Source organism: Schistocerca piceifrons, chromosome 7 (assembly GCF_021461385.2).
Source record: "Schistocerca piceifrons isolate TAMUIC-IGC-003096 chromosome 7, iqSchPice1.1, whole genome shotgun sequence".
Lineage (NCBI taxonomy): Eukaryota > Metazoa > Arthropoda > Insecta > Orthoptera > Acrididae > Schistocerca > Schistocerca piceifrons.
In genome coordinates this window covers 332,939,025-332,961,823 of record NC_060144.1, presented here as the reverse complement: position 1 = coordinate 332,961,823, position 22,799 = coordinate 332,939,025, and the positions used below count along the sequence as shown (strand labels likewise).

The 22,799-nt window shown below is 41.1% G+C and overlaps 1 protein-coding gene across 1 annotated transcript in view; it reads right to left on the bottom strand.

Annotated features, from left to right (window-relative positions):
* Nucleotides 1–22,799, bottom strand: part of LOC124804595 (unconventional myosin-IXa-like) — a 348,200-nt gene that overhangs the window by 267,440 nt on the left and 57,961 nt on the right. The window contains exons 4-5 of the mRNA XM_047264786.1: nt 7,525–7,619; nt 7,231–7,393 (exon numbers count right to left, since the gene is read on the bottom strand). Of these exons, the coding sequence (XP_047120742.1) occupies nt 7,231–7,393; nt 7,525–7,619 (258 nt within the window). The remainder of the gene's footprint in view (nt 1–7,230; nt 7,394–7,524; nt 7,620–22,799) is intronic.

Genomic DNA, 22,799 nt, shown 5'->3' with positions numbered 1-22,799 from the left:
CTGCTCATCCACCCTCTTTGACAAGGAGGTTGGCAAGAATGAGGGTGACTCCTTCTGCCAGAAGTCTTCAGCTGCCATTACTGCTGATTTTTATCCAAAAGTTAAGCAGTCAGGGTTTGAATCTGGGACCGAGGACTTTTGATTACTAATCAAAGATGCTACGTCTAGATCATGGATGGCCTAGGAGATCAAGGTTGTCTTTAAAATTACCAAGCAGACTTTTTATATTTTTTGTGTGTGCAAATTACACTGGATGCTATGTTTCTGAGAGTCTACTGATGTTTCAGAAGATTAGTCCACTATAAGGCAGATATGTTATCCTTGGCTTCTCAATTACTTTTCCACTCTCAGCACCTTCGTCGGGCATTGTTGATTTTGACTGCAACAACCGTTTACAGCCTCAGCTCTCCTCATATGACAGTATTCAGGCTCTGTTGACTGGAGTCTTTAGCAGGGAATTTCTTTGCGAAGGATGGTGATGGCTCCAATTAAGAAGACAGAGGTCAGTGCGTGTAGCTGATGTAGGATCAATCCAGTCTTATCTTAACCAAAGCAGCGAGTAAAGGTCTTAACTAACGCAGCGAGTAAAGTAGCTTACCACATCAGACACACTTACTGCAGGTGTTCAGGATTGGTTTGGCAATATGAACTGGTAACAAGCAGACTTCATATAGTTTAAAATATCTACCTGCCAGAAAGCAGAATTCTATCACTTCCACAAAATGATAAGGTAGGAAGCATTGACATCCAGAATAATTAATTTTACTGTCAAACATATGGAAGAGGATAAAGTGAAGATCCTTGCTGCAGGGCTACATTTCATGACCATCAAAATTAATATCAATAATGGATTATATCAGCTCCACAGAGCACATTGTAGGTTCACTCCCACCAGATGAAGCAGAAGAGGTTTACCACGAAACTTGGGGAGTGCTATCAAGGTGACACAATGCTTACCTCAAACATCTTCAAGAAATAGCAAGTAGGACTTAGGAATCTTCAAGAGAGCAAGGAAATTGTAATTCTGCCACTCGACAAGGACAACACTATTGTCCTACTGTCACGTTATTTTTGATCTTTTAAAAGATATGGCTTACAAACAGAAAAATGTCAATCCTACAAAATGAAATTCAAAGGAAGATGATATCTCTTCTCAGTGTGTCAGGCTTGCCCCATAACAGTGGAGGTTATTAATGGTGGAACAGTTCTTTCAGGTGGCTGATCCACACTGATTAAAGTTAAAATATAATGAAAATAGATTAATTTCACATGCAAAACTTTGCTGTGGTAAGAATTTTCTTTCTAGATAACAAGTAATGTGAATAAAATTAGTTTGTGGAAAGGAGATTTACTTAAGCAGAAAGATATAGAACTACTTCGTGACTGCTAAGATTGGGGTAATCCACTTGCAACTTATAAGGACTGCCCCCCCCCCCCCTCCCCCCTTAGTATTTGGTACTATTTACAGCTGGTACGGACATTGTATCTTCAAAGAAGGAGTCTGCTGCCTAAGATATAGCAACACACTTATTTAATGAGCTGTTTTCAAGACAAGCAGACAATACAAATAAGTAATGACAACCACAAAACTTTCACGTGGTCCACAGCCTTACAATGCCCAAATAGCAGTAGGCACATTACATTCCTTGTTGTAGTATGAAGTTTTTTGAAAATTTTCACCCCGAAATTGTTTCCACAAAAATGCACCCCATTAGTACAGCCACTGACATTTGTTTTTACCGTTAAGTGGAAAGCTTCATGAGGTGTCTATAGAACTGGCACCTACTTGATCAAACACGGAAGTGAAATTAAAGGCAGAGAAGACTGCATAAAACTTCATTCAATTGTTCATCGTCAGTTGTACTATCCAATCTTCTGTGAAATGGGGTATTCATGATTCATTTCAAAACTTTGCAAAAAAAAGTTTGTTTTCTAACTCATCTATTGAAAAAACAAACTGCAGCTGTAAAAATGCAGCAGGTGGGCTTAATACCATGAAAATTATTTTTTTCTGTGATGTTATGTGCTTATCACTTTGGCTCGAGTGAGACCACATCTGTGGCATATAACAACGTAATCCAAACAACCAGTATTTGACTCCAACCGAACTTTTATCCATTTTTACCCCATAAAAATTTAATTTTCAATTATTTAAATTGAATTTTTTTATTAACAATCATTTATAACAGATTGTTAATAAGTATTTATATTTGCAACTGGAATTTTGAGTGTGATGTGTAATTAGAAATAAGAAGTGGAGCATTTTTCATAAAAATTATAGTTATACATGTGTTAACCAAAACAATATTTTTGATGACTATTATATTTAAATGAAGTAGGAGTTTGAATTGAGAAAAAAAAAGAGAGGGGGACTGAAGAAAGGCTCAAGCCAGCAATTACTAGTCTTGTGTTATCAACAGAGTCATGAAGGCCTTCAAAGACTGTTCTACTTTTAGTGAATTAAAATTGCTTGGAGAACTTCAAAGTGGATTTTCTTGAGAATTTTTGAGAGTCACATGTAACTGCACTTGGCAACTGATTTCAAAGTTCTGAATTTCAAATCAATGAAGATTAAAAAAACCTGATTGCCAAGTGGTCCCTTTGCAAAATGCAAAGTAATACTGATACAACTATGTACTAAATGGTAAAATGCCTGAAATACATTGTCAGAGAAAATGTGGGGAAGTGTAAACACCACATTCGCATCTCTGCTCATTTTATAAATAGCCTCAGTCAACTGCAGTTCCATGATATTGATATTACGGTCTGTTTCAACATGAGAGTATCAAATCTGAATCCTTGGAACTAATTGTGGAGAAGGTCGACAATAGTTTCACTAAATTCTTGAAGCACATTCTCGTATCAACTTATTTCCTGTCTCACAGAAAATATTATGAACAAACTGATGATGTGGCTTTAGGTAGTCTGGGAAACCTACATATGAAACACTTTGAAGCAAACACACTAGAGTCCAACAAGTTCAAGCCAACATATTTCTATCAATACCTGGACTACACATTAGTGGTGTGACCACATGGAACAAAGGAACTTGAATATTTCATTGTCCTTACCCATCTAGCCTCTTCCTTGTTCCCATTCCAGCATTACACAGCCCTCTATTCCACCATCGCACCCAATCTTTTTATTTCTCTCTTTTCCCACTATCGCTCCCCCCCCCCCCCCCCCCCCACTCTTCCCCCCCCCCCCCCCCCCCATCTAACCTACTGATTGCCCCAAGCTGCCCTACCCTCTCTCCACCTTATCCTTGCACTCTGCCCCCAACAGCACTTTACCGTCCCCCACCCTTACCCTGCTTTATCCTCCCCCTCCCCACCCCATTCTCTTTCTTACCCCCACCCGGTTGCCTCTCCCATCATGTGCCGCTATTCGTAGTCTGGCTTCAGTTACCAGAGACAGTGGTCGTGTGTGTGTGTGTGTGTGTGTGTGTGTGTGTGTGTGTGTGTGTGTGTGCGCGCGCGTGCACGACTCAGCACCTCCGCTACATGGTCATCACATAATAAATTCCCCCTGCTTTTTGCAGTGCATATACTGGTACATTTTACAGAATGCAGTTTCAATGAGAAGAAGAAATGAATATGCAAATAGAGAAACGTGACAGACAATAGAAGCATGTTCTGACAGATTTCTTGATAAGCTGTTTACATATGTTAGTGCTGTGTAGAATGAGACGAACATTGGAAACAGATTAAAATGAAATCTGAATTTGTACTTGAGGAACTATCATTGCATTTCTCTCATCTGCTGTCATTTCCAAGTAGATGCTGCCTTGTAGGCTTCGTCTGGCACTCACTGTCTATCTTCGTATGTGAAATAGGAGGTTTGTAATAGTTTTTATGAATTTTTGTAAACAAGAATCAATTTTAGATGTGGTAGAAACTTCCCAAGAGAAAGATAATTTGTTTTTACTTAGTTTATGTGTGACACAGCACTATGATTACTGTCTCTCTCCAATGGCCATCTGAAGATGTCCAATAAGTGTCGAGGTGAAATATTGTATGGTGTGGGGTATGACAACCGGCTGCACTCCCGAAGCATTGAGATTTCTTTGCTTCTCTTTTTCTCCCTTTGACTAACCCCTTCCTCAGGCATTGTTGCTTCTGGCCAAAATGCCTGCACAATTTATCAATCTGTGTAACCATCCTTTGGAACACTATTTGTAGATGTTGTAATTCACTGGCAAGGCTCTAGCCACCTTACAGTGTTTGAGCTCTTTGGACCAAATGTCCTTAGTACAGAATTTCTTTGATACAGATGGTGATTGCTTTGAGTGTGGAGAGAGATAAATCTGTGAGCATTGGTTTTCTATATATACTGAGACCCATGGATGTGACCATTCTGTTCATCACTAATGTTTCAGGGAGAGACAGTTGGCCCTATTTTTCAGGTTTCATAGTGAATTTTATGTTAATATGAACAGGGTTTAAAATTTAAGTGAGATATTCAAAGACAATAGTCATTGTCCTTACCCATCTAGGTCCTTCCCTGTTCCCATTCCAGTACTACCCAACCCCTTTTCCACCATCGCACCCAATCTTTTTACTTCTCTCCTTTTCCTCTAACCCCCCCCCCCCCCTCTCCCCCTCCCTCCGTCTAACCTCCAGGCTGCACCTAGCTGTTCTACTCACTCTCCACCTGTTGTGTACATAGTTCTGCGTAGTCAGCGCATATACAACTTTCCCACTAGAGCGCGCCCCGCTAAGCACAACAGCGCAGGCACAGCGCTCGTCCGTCTCCGCACTACGAGATGGCGCTGTCATAGAGACGGACCAAATTCTGCTTCCGCCAATCCGTGTATTAATATGTAATGCAACCAATGAGATTGCTGCTAACGTAGAACCTTTTCTCCTCGCGGATCACACTCGCGCAGTGATACCTGAACGCGCGAGGTATTATAACGAGTGTACAGACCTCCGATAAGTCAGTCTGCATTAGTCTGTACCAGTCTATAGGCAAGTTTCAGTCTGTGCCTAATAAGATAATCTATTCCTGTACATAGCCATGAAGAGAAATGTATAGACACTTTGTCAAGTATCAGAGATATGGGAGAATAAGATTAACGTACCAAGACCAAAGGAACTTCAGAATGTCAATTGTAAATAGCATCCAGAACCAAGTTACGTTATTTTTATGCTTTTAATTATTTTAATAAATGTGTGTGAAAATTAATCAGTTTCTGTTTAAAGTTGGTCACCATCAATCTGCTACTCTAAGCATGCAAATGGCATTTCTATCGTCTGACCTAACGGCAGAAGATAAACACGCTACGATAAGACCACGAGACGTATTGCTGACACTCGCCTACTTCTTTAGAGCGACAAGTCAAATAATCTGATGGTGGGTGTACCGAAGGTCTTACAGTACGCACACCACACTACCTCATCCCTGAACGCTCCCCTAGCAGCACTTTACCATCCCCCACTCATACCGTACTATCCCTTCACCTCCTCACTCCCACTCAGTTGTCTCTCCCATCTTGCACTGCTCTTTGTAGTGTGGCTTCAGCTGATAGTGACTGTGGTCATGTGTGTGTGTGTGTGTGTGTGTGTGTGTGTGTGTGTGTGTGTGTGTGGGTGTTTTGTCTATTTTTGACATAGGCCTCGTTGGGCAAAAGCTTATTTTGTGACAGTCTTTTGGCTGTACCTATCTACGAGGTGGAATCCAAAATTTTTGGGACTGGTGCTACCATCTGGAAAGTAGGAGTAGTAGATCTTTGCACCACTAAATGGCGAGAGCTGCGTATCTGATGAGTCAGTGTGCAGAGTGGCATTCAGCTGAGAGGGCATGTTGCGTGTCCACAGTGATTCCCGTAATACTCTGTGTTTGGTTTGTGGCAATTTTACAATGGATCCACCAACAGAACAGCGCGTGTGTACCAAATTCTGTGTGAATCTCGGTAAAGTGCAAAGGAGACCCTTCCAATGATTCAAGAAGTGTTTTGCAGACAGAGCAAGAGCCGTAAGCGTGTGTTTGACTGGCATGCTCGGTTCAGGGCTGGCTGTACAGACGTCAAAGATTATGCTCACACTGGAAGGCCCGTTAGCCGCACAACGCCAGACACTGTTGCCAAACTTCAACAACTGGTTCGTGTGGATCGACATTGAACCATTCAAGATCTTGTGGATGAAGTGGGTATTGGTTATGGGACATGTCAACAAATGTTGACTGATGAATTGGGCATGCATTGTGTCGCCGCAAAGTTTGTGCCAAGGATCCTGACTGCTGATCAGAAGGCATAGTGATCTGAAGGGTACATGGACCTTCATGGGACCGCATTTAATGAACCAGCCTACTTTCAACTCGTTTTCACCAGCGACGAGAGCTGGATTTACGGTTATGACCCAGAGACAAAGCAACAATCGTCCCAGTGGAAGAGCCCGGGCTCTCCAAGACCCCAAAAAGCGAGACAGGTGAAGAGCAACGTGAAGAGCATGATCATCGTTTCTTTGATACCAAGGGAACTGTGCACACAGAACTCATCCCACCCAACCAAACAGTGAATTCCGTGTACTACTGTGACGTTTTGCAACAGTTCCATGAAAACCTGCGGCGACGACAACCCAAACTTTGGCATCGAGGGTACTGGCTGCTGCATCATGACAACGCGCATTGTCACATGTCCTTTCTGAGCAGGACCTTTTTGGCAATAAAAGAAACATGGCAGTTGTACCCCACCCACCGTACTCACCAGATTTAGTACCTTGTGACTTTGCACTATACCCAAAACTGAAACTCAAGTTGAAAGGCCACCAGTTCAACACTGGAGAGGATTCAAGAAGCATCGCTGGCGGTGATAAACACCCTCAAAGAACAGGACTTCCAGAAAACGTTTCACCAATGGCAGAAGCGCTGGGACCGGTGTGTACATGTGGATGGGAACTAGTTTGAGGGTGATGGTGACCATTAGTCCAAAGGTAAGGTTTTAAACAGATGGCAGCACCAGTACCGAAAATTTTGGATAGCCCCTCGTACGACTCAGTATCTCAGCTTTTTAGTGAGCAGCAACCGTCCTTTCATAATATTGTTACATTCCATCCTGTATTCTCCATTGTTTATCACATAATGAAGAATTGATTTTTCGCATACCAACAAAATTTCTGCTACAGCTTCCTTATTTCTTAATCCAATTGAGTTCTGAATGAAATATTTGTATTACTCATAATTTTTACAATTAGTATCATATCTTATTTAAAAGAATTCAACTAAAAGTACCTTGCTGAGATAGTGGTACTCCTCCATATCTTTTAGATGAAGAGCTTTCTTCTCTGTTTCAGATGCTCCAGCCAACAAGTAATAGAACACATGGTAATTGCGTTCATTGCGACCTTGGGAACATATTCTGGATTTCTCAAGGAGGTACTTCTGGACAACAGCACTATAAGATAAACATCGGAATAACTTATCATCAGTATTAGTTGGATAACCAGCTGATAAATCAGGCAAGAAGTCATGAATGTATTCCAAATAAAAATATAATCTTTATCAAATAACAGCTGCAGAACATACCCATGAACCATTCCATTCTCCTTGTAGTTAACTTGAATAAATTTTCCAAATCTGCTAGAGTTGTTGTTATGTGCTGTTTTGGCATTCCCGAAGGCCTACAACAAGAAAATAAAGATAATTCAACTAAGATGTTTCCACCAGAATATAAAGAGTTTAACGCAAAGAAATGGATAGAACTATGCAGACAAAAACATTAACCACACATAAAACTTTCCTTTTCTCGTTGGCTTTCTCACCTTAAAAAATAATTACTCTACATCCCACGCTTGTACATCACACACAAGACATAATTTTATTGCATCAGTTGTGCCTACTGATCAGTTGGACAGTGGACTCTTTTCTGTCTCAAAGCATATAAATTGCTAATAATGACAATATATTTTTTACTCCTATGTTTCAAATTAGGAAAACAAATTAAAACAGATAAAATACAAGCTTATCATAAACAGCAAGTGCGCAGCACAGCTGAAATACTCAGTGAGGCTACCGCTGCTCAGATATCATCTAGTTATTTCTAAATACAGTACACTGAGCTCTTGCCTGTGGGAGTGCGGAAAGGTGGGCGGGGGGTAAAGGATACAAAGAAGAAGAAATGAGAATAAAAATGAAATGTAAGTAATATCTTGGCGAGATGGTCTGATCTATATTTTAAAAAAAACTAAATGCTACCGTGATTAAGACCGGCATTAGGACACATTAAAAGTCTCCAGGACACATTAAAAGTCTCCAAATGCAGTGGAAAAAGCTCTGATTCTTTCAAGAATGACAGTGAGCAGATGAATAAAAATAAGACCCAAAAAGTGATGGATACACTAGGACCTCAAAGGAAAGAATGCAAACAACAAAACTGAAATGAATAATAGTAATAACTGGAGTTGGATTGAAAGACAAAACTTTAAAATCTATAGCTTAGTATTTAAAATAATCTTTAGCCAAGAGAAGACAAAAAGCAGGGAGGCAATATGGCATAAGAAGGGGAAAGTTACTCCAAATGTTGCTGCTGGGCAGAGAAGTCACAGGAAATGATTCAGAAGTAATGATGGTCTTAAAGTTATGCAAGTATATTGTAACTTCTGAATCATTCAAGAAAGATATTAGTAATTCTCCCAAAATTTGTGGAACTAGTGAAAAGATCGGGAGAAGGAAATGTTAACCCATGGTTTAGTAAGGGTTAGTACATCACATCATCTATTGCATTTTCAAATGCATCATACACTCTAAACTACAACCACAGATAGGCAGCAACTTCAAAAACTAAGTTACACATGACATCCGATTAAGACCATTGCAGAACAGTATGTCACATTGTCAGAAGAAAGTACATGTTACGGGTTTTCTACAAAGACAGTTCTGCTGTGGTACGGATAATAGGTGCATAACTGTGCCCAACTGAAATGGTGCAGCAACTGGGAACACATTCCAAAGTTAAATCAGGGAATTATGTGGAATAGTGTGATTCTTGTGCACAAAATGTCTAATGAAATCCAGGTGGTACATGGGCCAAATGCAATGTCGTGTCTCAACCATAGTGAAATGGTACCAATAATTTGACCTATGCCGCAAAGACATGAGTGATCCAGATCTTGCACAGTGCAATTGCCATCTTTTTTGGCAAGCTGAAAGAACATCTAAGGGGACAGATATTTTTCAACAATGAGGACATTTGTTCACACAGCAATTTTTGGAGCACTGTGGCCAAGGAGCAGATTTCTATCATCGAGGAACTGAACAACTGAGAGAACATTCCGAACCCTGTTTGCAGGACTTTGTGACTAAGTTGAAAAGTAGTTTATGTATCTGTGACACTTTGAAGTGTAGTGCAACATTCAATAAAAGTTACTTGGCTTGCCATAATAATGTGTATCTTACTTTCTGAAATCGCAGTGTACATCTTGTTGTAACTATGTTCTTGTCTTTAATTTAACGAACAGATAATGACTCAAAATCACTCTCTCATGGGTTAGCACTTTCTTCAGCCACCCCTTTTGATTCCAATGCCCACCGATCTGGGATTGGTGTATATTTCCATTGTGCACTTGACGCAACAAGAAGTAGTGGATGAAAATCACAGCCAGAGTCATTGTAGAGTATAGGACTGATGCAAAAGTAATGATACGCGCCATTTTTCCGGATTATGCTGAGAACATGCAGAAGAGGAATTATTACTTCAAATAGAAATGGTTCGGTCTGTATTCTAAACCTATTCGAAGAAAACAAAAGGTTTCTAGCAAATAAAATACACTGTTATAAGCTATAGATACACTGCATAGACCCTTAAGCGGGTCATCACTATATCTAAATGGTCCAACTGTAGGCTTTGAATGTAAAGCGGCTGAGGTTGGATTACATGTTAAGTTCTAACAGCTTATTATTATTATTATTATTATTATTATTATTACGGAAAAATTTCCTTCTATTCCGATGATGTGCAGTTAATTTTTCGTAGTACATCTGACAATTTTTTAAGGCTGCAAATCGGCGAGGTTCACTTGTAATGGAAAATATGATAAAACTGGCAACAGTATTTATGGCTAGCCCACCAACATAGGTTGGCTACGAATTCTACAAAAGTTATAATAATAATATGGTTACCTACAACCACATATTGTATTATTCTTACCTCAAGAAAAACAACAAAAACGTTAGTGCAGGGACTTGAACCGACAACATATACTCCCCTTGTGCGCTGATATGAAACTTCCTGGCAGATTAAAACTGTGTGCCGGACCGAGACTCGAACTCGGGACCTTTGCCTTTCGCGGGCAAGTGCTCTACCAACTGAGCTACCCAAGCACGACTCACGCCCCATCCTCACAGCTTTACTTCTGCCAGTACCTCGTCTCTACCTTCCAAACTTTACAGAAGCTCTTCTGCGAAACTTGCAGAAATAGCACTCCTGAAAGAAAGGATATTGCAGAGACATGGCTTAGCCACAGCCTGGGGGATGTTTCCAGAATGAGATTTTCACTCTGCAGCGGAGTGTGCGTTGATATGAAACTTCCTGGCAGATTAAAACTGTGTGCTGGACCGAGACTCGAACTCAGGACCACTTGCCCGCGAAAGGCAAAGGTCCCGAGTTCAAGTCTTGGTCCGGCACACAGTTTTAATCTGCCAGGAAGTTTTATATTCCCCTTGCCTAATAGTCACTGGAAAATAGACTTGAATTATATTCATGAAAATGTGTCTGTGCGTAGTTAGTTAAAAGGTGAGTGACTGCATGAATGACAGTATGACACCACACACATGATTATCTACAACCACATATTGTATTACTAGCTGTGCCCATTGGTGTTACCCATGGTTATACAGCTTTTATAAAAAATGCTAATGCCAAAATTCACTACCCACACAACGAGCCACCGCAAAAGTTCTTTCTTGGAAGCCTTGAAGTGTGAGCCACTTGCAGCCCAGCAAACAACATGGCATGATAAAAAAAAAAGCACCAAATGTTAAGACAACGGGAAAAAATGACAGAACTCAAGTCACTCATACCTCACTCATTTAGTTCGTGGGAAACATTTTTATACGATGGAGTATCAAATTAACAAAATGTGCCAAAAAAGGGCGTGACATTCTTAGTGCAGGAAAGATCATTATTGCCTCTGTGTGTATGGACGGCCAGAAATGTACAGCAATACATCTGTAAACAACATTCCCCAGACTTCTTGTTCCCTGCGTATATATACAGGTTTCTGGCTCTCGATGCATATGAGCAGTCAACTTCAGCAGTAGTCAATCAGACATCATCTGACTGGGAAGAAATTACGTGTGGTGTTCCCCAAGGTTCCATATTACGCCCACTACTGTTTCTTGTGTATATTGATGACTTGTCATCTGTTACATTACCAGATGCCAAGTTTGTCTTATTTGCAGATAATACAAACATTGCAATAAATAGTAAATCAAATGGCAGCTAATCAAATTTTTACTGACATTAATAAGTGGTTCATAGCCAATTCACTGTCATTAAACTTTGAAAAGACCCACTATATGCAGTTCAGAACTTCCAAGAGATTTCCTTCTGGTGTGTGTAAAAAATATGACGACATGGAAATACACTACTGGCCATTAAAATTGCTACACCACAAAGATGACGTACTACAGACGCGAAATTTAACCAACAGGAAGAAGATGCTATGATATGCAAATGATTAGCGTTTCAGAGCATTCACACAAGGTTGGCACCGGTGGCGACACCTACAATGTGCTGACATGAGGAAAGTTTCCAACCGATTTCTCATACAAAAACAGCAGTTGACTGGCGTTGCCTGGTGAAACTTTGTTGTGATGCCTCGTGTAAGGAGAAGAAATGTGTACCATCACGTTTCCGACTTTGATAAAGGTCGGATTGTAGCCTATTGCGACTGCGGTTTATCGTATCGCGACATTGCTGCTCGTGTTGGTCGAGATCCAATGACTGTTAGCAGAATATGGAATCGGTGGGCTCAGGAGGGTAATACGGAACGCCATGCTGGATCCCAACAGCCACTTATCACTAGCAGTTGAGATGACAGGCATCTTATCTGCATGACTGTAATGGATCGTGCACCACGTCTCAATCCCCAAGTCAACAGATGGGGACGTTTGCAAGACAACAACCATGTGCACGAACAGTTTGATGACGTTTGCAGCAGCATGGACTATCAGCTCGGAGACCATGGCTGTGGTTACCCTTGACGCTGCATCACAGACAGGAGCGCCTGTGATGGTGTACTCAACGACGAACCTGGGTCCACAAATGGCAAAACGTAATTTTTTCGGATGAATCCAGGTTCTGTTTACAGCATCATGATGGTCACATCCGTGTTTGGCAACATCACGGTGAACGCTCATTGGAAGCGTGTATTCATCGTCGCCATACTGGTGTATCACTCGGCGTGATGGTATGGGGTGCCATTGGTTACACGTCTCGGTCACCTCTTGTTCGTATTGACGGCACTTTGAACAGTGGACGTTACATTTCACACGTGTTACGACCCATGGCTCTACCCTTCATTCGATCCCTGCGAAACCCTACATTTCAGCAGGATAATGCACGACCACATGTTGCAGGTCCTGTACGGGCCTTTCTGGATACAGAAAGTGTTCGACTGCTGCCCTGGCCAGCACATTCTCCCGGTCTCTCACCATTTGAAAATGTCTGGTCAATGGTAGCCGAGCAACTGGCTCATCACAATACGCCAGTCACTACTCTTGATAAACTGTGGTATCGTGTTGAAGCTGCATGGGCAGCTGTACCTGAACACGCCATCCAAGCTCTGTTTGACTCAACGCCCAGGCGTATCAAGCCGTTATTACGGCCAGAGTTGGTTGTTCTGGGTACTGATTTCTCAGGATCTACGCACCCAAATTGCGTGAAAATGTAATCACATATCAGTTCTAGTATAATATATTTGTCCAATGAATACCCGTTTATCATCTGCATTTCTTCTTGGTGTAGCAATTTTAAAGGCCAGTAGTGTAGAAGAAGTTGAGAGTGTAAAATTCTTGGGATTACAACTTGATAATAAATTCAGTTGGGAGCAACATACTAACGAACTGCTTAAGCGCCTAAACAAGTCTGTGTTTGCAATGTGAATGATGTCAGACATAGGATATATAAATATTAAAAAACTGGCATATTTTGCTTATTTTCACTCCATTATGTCATATGGTATCACATTTTGGGGTAACTCCACAAACAGAGAAAACATTTTTAGAGTACAGAAGCGTATAGTAAGAGTAATGAGTAGTGTAAATCCTAGACCATTATGTCGAAACCTATTCAAAGAATTGGGCATATTAACCACAGCTTCTCAGTTTATTTATTCCTTAATGAAGTTTGCTGTAAATAATACATCTCTTTTTCCAACTAACTGCTCAGTACACAGAAGAACAATATACATAAAGATTTAAAATCACTTACTCTTGCCCACAAAGGAGTCCAGTATTCAGTAACGCATATTTTCAATAAGTTACCAGCAACCATTAAGAGTTTAGTTTCAGATAAGGCACAATTTAAACATAATTTAAAAGAATTTTTGGTGGCCAACTCCTTCTATCCCATCCATGAGTTTCTCAACAAGTGCAGTAGACCATTTTAATGAAAATTTATTATACTTTAATTTCTGACAATACTTGGTTGTAACAGCCAAGTAACTACCTACTGTGTGAATGATTGATATATGGAAAGCAGATGTAAGTCTTAAGTCTGTAAATAGTGGAAGTTTAATTTTAAATCTCGTACATAATCTGACTGTTCTTAACTGGGGATCACCGAAATGAATAATTTACTTTAATTTTTGATAATACTTGGTTGTAATAGCCAAGAAACTAGCAAATGTCTGAATGATGGATTTAATGAAAGCAGATGTAAGTACTAAACCTGTAAATATTAGAAGTTTAAATTTAATTCATGTGCATAATTTTACTGTTTATTAACTGAGGATCTTTAAAATTAATTAAACTCAAGTTTTTCTACTTACATTTTTGTAATGTGTTTATCTGACATGTTCCACACCCAGGAGGATTCCCTCTTTTATGGGTCTACGGAATGAATAATTAGTCTAATCTAATCTAACAGAGCTGCCCATGTGAGAAATATACAATGCACAGATAAATACCTGCTACTTTTAATGTTTATCCTTGACTCTTATTTATAGTGATCGAGAAGGCAAATTTCAAATGGAACTACAAGCGTTTCAACTGGAAAGGCAAGTTTGTTGGGATGGTAGGAATTAATAGAACCAATGCCGTCTCTCCTTTGGCCCTCTCAGTGATGATGGTGGCCTGCACAATGTGCCTTTTCAGCTCCTTAATGAATAACCTGATGCCACAACACAATCTTGGTGCATCCAGGTTACATAACTTTATGGCAGGCACATCCATCTTCAGCTCTAACCTGCGGGACGGTACACCAACAGCTGGCACATCCATCTTCAGCTCTAACCTGCGGGACGGTACACCAACAGCTCTACTGAGTTTAGAAACTCTACAAGATATGTAGTTGTGTCATAACTTGTCATCACTGTATTGATTGACACATAGATGGTCATCTCAGAATGTACTGGATGAATAATTTTTTTATTGATGTTTCCCACTGATTCGTTCATAGACGCCATGACTGCTCTTTCACATAACTACTCCTTGTTGCTCAAATTTTGTTGTAAGCTTTGAAAAACATCATTAACTTGGTCATCTTCCAAGCTTACAATATTAAAAAGTGACTTTCAAATTTTGTTAGGTTTTCCACAGCCATTGCCATGTGACCATCACTGATCTCGAGATGGTTTTGAATTGTAGAGCTGGACTCTCATATTAGTTGAGAGGTGTGATCTGTCTACATTTGGCCGCACTGGCGAAGCCTTGAGACATGCACTGATAACCTTGTGGCACACATTGATATCACCTGCAACAGTGCCTCACTCAATGACCAACAGCATCTGTTGGAAGTCGGTTGCATGCAAGACGATCACACCGCCCACCAACATTCTGTTACCATGAGTGTCTTGCATGCTATGATTGAGCACCTCCATCACATGCTTGTGTGACAGAGCATTTGCCCCACATGATCAATTTGCAATGCTGCAACTGAGTGCCACGACAGTTGCTCTTGCTTATACTGCAAGTGGGTGTTTCCTCACTTGCAAGGTTCAGTGAGAATTTGAACACCGAGTGGGCAGTTCTTCCTCCACTGAGCAAGGTTGCAGCTACCACAGAGGACACAACAGCTACCACAACATTCCTGTCCTTGCACAATTAAGTCAGCAACAAATTCAATGTGAATGCCTTTCCAGTAACCCCTGGTGTGTCCAAAAAATACAGACCCCTTTCTCCACTCTCCAATGACTCACAATTTTATTAAAATTTGCCTTTGTTCTGGTAATAACTGGGGGTCAGTTTGGGTGACTTGAGCCTCCAAGTCTGCAGTGTCGTAACTGAGCTCCCTGGGCAAATCAGTGGACAACCATCCCATCTGCTGAGAAATGGGCAAGCCAAAATCAGCCATTTTCCCACAATTGAGAAAACTTTGTACTCAGTAAGTTTCAGTGCTTCATTAAAATATTTTTTTCTTGTGGCAGCCTTTGCTCTCTCTTAGCTCCTGTGTGCGATCTCCTCCAATAATGTGGTTTTATATTTGTTCCAAAGCTGCATGGATTCAAGCACTTGCAGGTGCTAAATGTGATAGTGAAGAGCTCCCTCGACTTGGCCACTGACCAGCACAATATGTCATTGTCTCATGCACTTCCCAGAACATGGATTTTTTCTGTCCATTGACTGTTTTGAGGGCCTGAAAGCTGATGGGTCCTTAGACATAGGTCAGCAGTAATCATACACAGTAACACTCAAAATATGTCACCTGCACAGTTTAAATTCTGTCCAGGCATCTGACACCTTCACACCACAGCAGCCTTCAATGGGGGCACCCTGTACACAGCAATTCCATTCTTTCCGTAATGCATACCATGTGTAATATTTTGCCATTTCCACATGTCGTCTGTCTGGCACAGATGGAAAAATGTGGTCAGGGTAGTCATGGGCAGTGTCGCTACTCTACTGTGCCAGATGGCCTCTGTGCAGTAAACATGCTCACTGTTGGGAAGGTTCACTGCAAGATATGTCACTGTCAGGTGGCTCTCGCAGCAAGCCCAATATCCGCCGTACTGCTTCATTGCTGCTCACATATCAAGCCACTCTAAACATCTGCAATTCGTCTCTTGGGTTAATTTTAGCACAGCCCTACTGCTGCTGTCACTGCCTTTGTCTATGTACTTACAAATGTATTTAATTTCCTGGACCGGGTTACAAAACTTCACGTTAATGTGAGTATTAAAAGTTTTGGACAGAAGCGGTGAGCACAGGATCACTCAAATGTTGTCACTCAATAACAAGAGGATCACCACTTGTCGTAAGTCATTAGGATTCACATTGCCGTCATTCGCGATGGCGTCTTGAGGCTCATTCTCGATCTTCATGTACACTTCTACCACAAACTGGGACAGAAGTACACTACACTGCACCGACAAGTTGAAGTCATGTTCATGTAATATCAGGCAAAATGCATAGAAATCCATGCACAATACAAAACATGTTTTTGTTCAGGTTCAGTCATCCAGTGGCCGGATTCATTTTAGGGATAATGAACTGATATAACTTTTGCCCTTTCCAGAACATAAGAGGATACTGTAGAGCAGCTTAGAAGCGGCGTGTGTCAACGATCTGGGTGACGGAATCATGCTGTGCACGCATGACAATGTCCCTCAGGACTGTGGGATCAATACCTGCAACCACAACCTCGGCATGACCAATGCTTCGTAGAGGCGTTGGTTGCATGCTGTCCGCTCGGCACGCCATCTGCGTGGACCACCACCTCACAGCTCATCAGGCAAGTTTCCGAGAGCTGTTTTAAACTTTTGCACCAACACATTGGGGTCATGCAACATTTTTTTTATTAGAGCACAGTTGCCTGTTTAACTCCCTGAATAATCTGACATGAAGTATCTGTCTCCACCTCATCATCTCCCATAAAAGTAAACTTGAATAATTGTGCTTGACTGTTGCATAGAGGTAAAAGTGACCCTATTTTATGGTGCACTTACCCCTGCACAACAAAAATCAGTGAAACCCTATGCATGGCGAGAATTTTATCTGCCCCAAAGGGGGTCACGTAAAAACTGAAATATATATTTTTTGATATGGTTTATGGAGCGCTGTGATCAATCTCAACACAAAATAATTCTTTTAAAAGATTGACTGGCTCCTCTAATGTGGGAATGATTACCTTGCCCCCACAGTGACACATTCTGTTTCCTCCTTCCATTTCACTGCCCAACAAAATCTGCATGCCTGTTTTTATAGTCAATACTGACAAGCCTGTGGTAACTAAAGTTGGATCATAGTTGAAATTTTTAAAAACAGAGAGTCGGTGCATATCTGCCTATTCAATTGTTTCACAGTTATGCTAAGAAGCCGTAAGTTCTGCGAACTGCTGGTGTCAAGACACCGTCTCCTCTGCAGTCTCAGAGGTCCCTTCCCTACAGCCTAGGTCTTCGTGGCAAACGAATCTGCTCCAGTCCGGAATCCCTGAACCATTACACCAACAACCTGACAACAGCTTTCGCATCTCGCAACTACCCTCCCGACCTGGTACAGAAGCAAATAACCAGAGCCACTTCCTCATCCCCTCGAACCCAGAATCCCCCACAGAAGAACCACAAAAGTGCCCCACTTGTGACAGGATACTTTCCGGGACTGGACCAGACTGAATGTGGCTCTCCAGCAGGGATACGACTTCCTCAAATCCTGCCCTGAAATGAGATCCATCCCTCATGAAATCCCCCCCACTCCACCAAGAGTGTCTTTCCGCCGTCCACCTAACCTTCGTAACCTGTTAGTTCATCCCTATGAAATCCCCAAACCACTCTCCCTACCCTCTGGCTCCTATCCTTGTAACCGCCCCCGGTGTAAAACCTGTCCCATGCACCCTCCCACCACCACCTACTCCAGTCCTGTAACCCGGAAGGTGTACGCGATCAAAGGCAGAGCCACTTGTGAGAGCACCCACGTGATCTACCAACTGACCTGCCTACACTGTGATACATTCTATGTGGGAATGACCAGTATCAAACTGTCCATTCGCATGAATGGACACAGGCAGACAGTGTTTGTTGGTAATGAGGATCACCCTGTGGCTAAACATGCCTTGGTGCACGGCCAGCACATCTTGGCACAGTGTTACACCGTCCGGGTTATCTGGATACTTCCCACTAACACCAACCTATCCGAACTCCGGAGATGGGAACTTGCTCTTCAATATATCCTCTCTTCCCGTTATCCACCAGGCCTCAATCTCCGCTAATTTCAAGTTGCCGCCACTCATACCTCACCTGTCATTCAACAACATCTTTGCCTCTGCACTTCTGCCTCGACTGACATCTCTGCCCAAACTCCTTGTCTTCAAATATGTCTGCTTGTGTCTGTATACGTGTGGATGGATATGTGTGTGTGTGCGCGCGCGCGAGTGTATACCCGTCCTATTTTCCCCCTAAGGTAAGTCTTTCCGCTCCCGGGATTGGAATGACTCCTTACCCTCTCCCTTAAAACCCACATCCTTTCGTCTTTCCCTCTCCTTCCCTCTTTCCTGATGAGGCAACAGTTTGTTGCGAAAGCTTGAATTTTGTGTGTATGTTTGTGTTTGTTTTTTATATATATATATATATATATATATATATATATATAATGTACCCATAAAATAATAATTTCTCTGTGTAAGTTTCGAGTGCAAAGAAATATAACAAAATGATCTAAAGAGACGACAAGATACGCTCTTTTGTTAATTTTTTAGTCGTCTTCACTTCTTCTCTTGTCTTGGTTGCGTGTAGACGAACATCTTGCAAATGATGGCAAATGTAAGCATATTTGTATGAATTAAGCAGACAATATATTGATTTAATATCATTGTTCGCTTTTAATGTGTAAGAGGTGATCCCGATTTCATGTCCGCCTTCCTTGAATTAACCTGCATTCAAGCAATTTACAGTTCAGCAATCGCAGCAGTCGATGCAGCCAATGACGCCATTATGCGGCGATATTAACTTATAAAAATTTAGCGGAAGCAAAAAACTCGCCCGCTATTAACATAATATTCATTTTTCTCCACAGCTGCACGAAGTTGCAGAAATACGTAGCTTTAAGATTCTTATTTTCAGTACCCCAGCCGAAAGCCAGAGCCTAGACTCCGACTACAATACAATGGTTAATGGAGGTAAGAAAAAATACTCTCGTGCATGTGTGGGCCACAATTGTAATTAATAACTAAAGATTTTTTGCTTTAAAGTGAACTGACTAGCTGAGGAAATTAACATGAAAAGTTTATTCCATTGTTCAACTTATATGCTCATGTTTTAAGATTCAGTGAGTCTAACGTTCATTAACGTAACAAATAATTTAAGATTAATATTGTTAAAAAGGAGAACTTCAGGAAAGCATTTAATCGTAAATCAAAATTGAATGAAATATCATTTTTATTAAGGCCCACCACGTAAGTCGGCAACAATCAAAAAATAATAATAATAATAATAATAATAATAATAATATTAATAATAATAATGATAATAATAATATATTACGATGGCCGACGGACGCGAGATTGGCGCCCAACGTGGGGCTCGATCAAAGAAAATTCGACATTTATTAATATAATACTTATTACTGTAAGGAATGTAATTATGTATGTGTCTAATTGTTGTAAAATATTAATGCCTATATGAATTCTTTTACATGTACAGCAACAAAACCACACCCTGAGGAGATCTCAAGAAGAAAAGTGTAGAAAAGATAAAGGATTTTGATAAAGAAAAATAACAAAGGTAAGGCCTATTGTGGAAGCATCCTGTGTAGCTCTGTGCGGAACATCGAACCCATGTGCACATGAGATACCTTCGGTGAAAAAATAGTAAGTAAAGTGCAATTTAAATTGTATTTGTGTATTTATGTGTTTATTTTTGGAGGGGATAATTATTCGTGTATGTATCAATGTTAAAGATTTGTCAGTGGCTTAAAGTGAATTTATTATGGGTAAGATAGGACAAGCTAAAGCATCCGTACCAGACGAACAAAATTTTGTTAATATGGAAAGTGAGGATCATTTGCAAAATGTAAACGAATCCCAAGCCACCGCCTCGGATAACATAATTTCTGTAGCTGGGCGCGAGGATCTGTGGAATGGGAATAGAATAACAACAACTCCACTGCCTGGGCAGGGGGGCCAATCGAGTGCTAGATTAAGCAGGGCACCAGTATGCTCACCGATTGCAGACCCATTTGCAGAATTTCTGTGCAGGTTAGAAGAAAGAGATAGGGGGAGAGATCAGAAACTAGTTCAGATGCTCTATGAGCAAGAGCAACAAAGAGAACAGAAAGAAAAGGAAAAAGAAAGAATGTCAGAACAGAGGGAAAAAGAGAGAGACGAAAAAGTGGCTCAGATGCTACGTGAGCAGGACAAACAAAGACAACAGAAAGAAAAAGAAAAAGAAAGAATGTCAGAACAGAGGGAAAAAGAAAGAGACAAAAAACTGGCTCAGATGCTACGTGAGCGAAACTAGACAGTATCCAAAGCGAACTTGCCGAGATGCGGGACGCTTGCAAAGAAATACCCGATCTTGTGAAAAGCTTAGCCGGCGGGACGCAAAAATTACAGCTATCGCAGGCTAGGCTTGAAGACAATGTCCAGACTTTATCCAACTGCGTGGATAATGTGGAGATAGATGCACAGAAAAGTATTGACACATATTTGAAAGTGCAAGCTCAAAAAGTCGAAAAAGAATTTAATGAATGGCTAGAAGTAAAGGTTCGCGAGATATCTGCAAAGATTGAAAGCGACGTAAAAATAGCTGTACAACAAGCGACTGCAGCCGCGAGTGTAAATATTGACGCTAGCGCTGCCGCATTACATGCTGAATTAACACAGATCAAATCTCGTGTGACAGCGGAGGTCGCACGGAGACTGTGTTGGAAAGCAATGTAAACAGTGGCGGACAGATAATGAATCCGACGCCGTGTACTGATTACTATAATAACGCAGACTGTATGCAGGGTGCGAGTGCGCAAACGCAACCTAATGTGAATTACGGGCACGAACAATATGCGATACCGTGCAACGCACATCACGAAGTAATGAATGCCACAGAATGTAGCAATCAGATGTGCAAAAAGGAGGACAATGTGATAAAAAACAGGACATTCCAACCCTTCAATAGCGAAAAGTGAAATGTCCACCCTGTGGTATTCATTAAGAGCTTCAGGAATGTGTTTCCCAGGACAGGGACGGAAAGACAAAGAATACAGTTTGTGGTCTCCTTTATTCAAGGTGACGCAGCACTCTGGGCCACTGAAGTGTCCGAAAAATGTCTAACGATGCAACAGTTTGAAGGTGCTTTCTTGCAAAAATTCTGGTCCGATAACGTCCAAGAAAGACTACGCAAAGAGTTGTACAGTCCAGAAATGTACAATCCTAAGATGGGAACGTTACGCAAATATTTTGAAATGTATATAAACAAAACCAGGTACTGGGACGAGCCCATGTCTGATCGTTACATAATCAGATTAATAAAAATGAAGTTGCCCAGTGAAATTAAAAGATATTTCATCAATGTGCCGGAATACGATATAGAACAATTGATGGAAATAGTGGATTCTGTTGACTTATTGATCATAGATATGAAAATCGAAAACAAGTGGAACCATGCAGGCTGTAATCAACAAAAAGCCGATTACAATGGCAGCCACAGTAACGGTAGTAACTTAGTACCAAATGGTAACGGGAATAGGCAAGAACACCGGCAACAGAATCGAGGCACAAACAATGGCAATGGTTATAACGGCAACGGTTATAGTCGTCAAAATCGGAAGAGACATTATGATGGACGCTTGACTAATGGATATAATGGTAACAGCAATCCGCAATGGCGGAACAACCAAAACCAGTCGCGTGATTATAATGAACCGACACCACAGTGGCAACAAAACACAGTGCCACAATGAAACGCCAACCCAGGTCCATCACAGAACATGTCAGGAAGTTACAACCAACCACCCCAAAACCAGAGCCATACACAGTATCAAAATACGCCATCGGGGCGGCCAACCCAACAGTAGCAACAACAACAACCAGAACCACAATGTGAGGTTAGTGGAAGTGACAGACAACTGTCAATCCACTAATGCTCGTCCGTTAAAGTAAAGGCAGCCACAATACGCTCTCCGTGTTGGCTGCAGGATGGTGTAGTGAGGGCACATTCATGGATGACAGCCATAAACTTTGTATGCTGAGCTACAATGAGGGAATAAAAATAGAAAAGGAACTGGTAGACATACTGCAGAAATGTAACCAAACCGACAAAAGTGCTGTGCAGGCTATATTGCAAGCAGATATGTACGGAGCACCAATACAGATAATAGTCGATACTGGTGCATCAACCAATGTCATGAGTGCAAATTTTTACAAGTACTTCTACATCTACATGATTACTCTGCAATTCACATTTAAGTGCTTGGCAGAAGGTTCATCAAACCACTATCATACTATCTCTCTACCATTCCACTCCCGAACAGCGCGCGGGAAAAACGAACACCTGAACCTTTCTGTTCGAGCTCTGATTTCTCTTATTTTATTTTGATGATCATTCCTACCTATGTAGGTTGGGCTCAACAAAATATTTTCGCATTCGGAAGAGTAAGTTGGTGACTGAAATTTCGTAAATAGATCTCGCCGCGACGAAAAACGTCTTTGCTTTAAT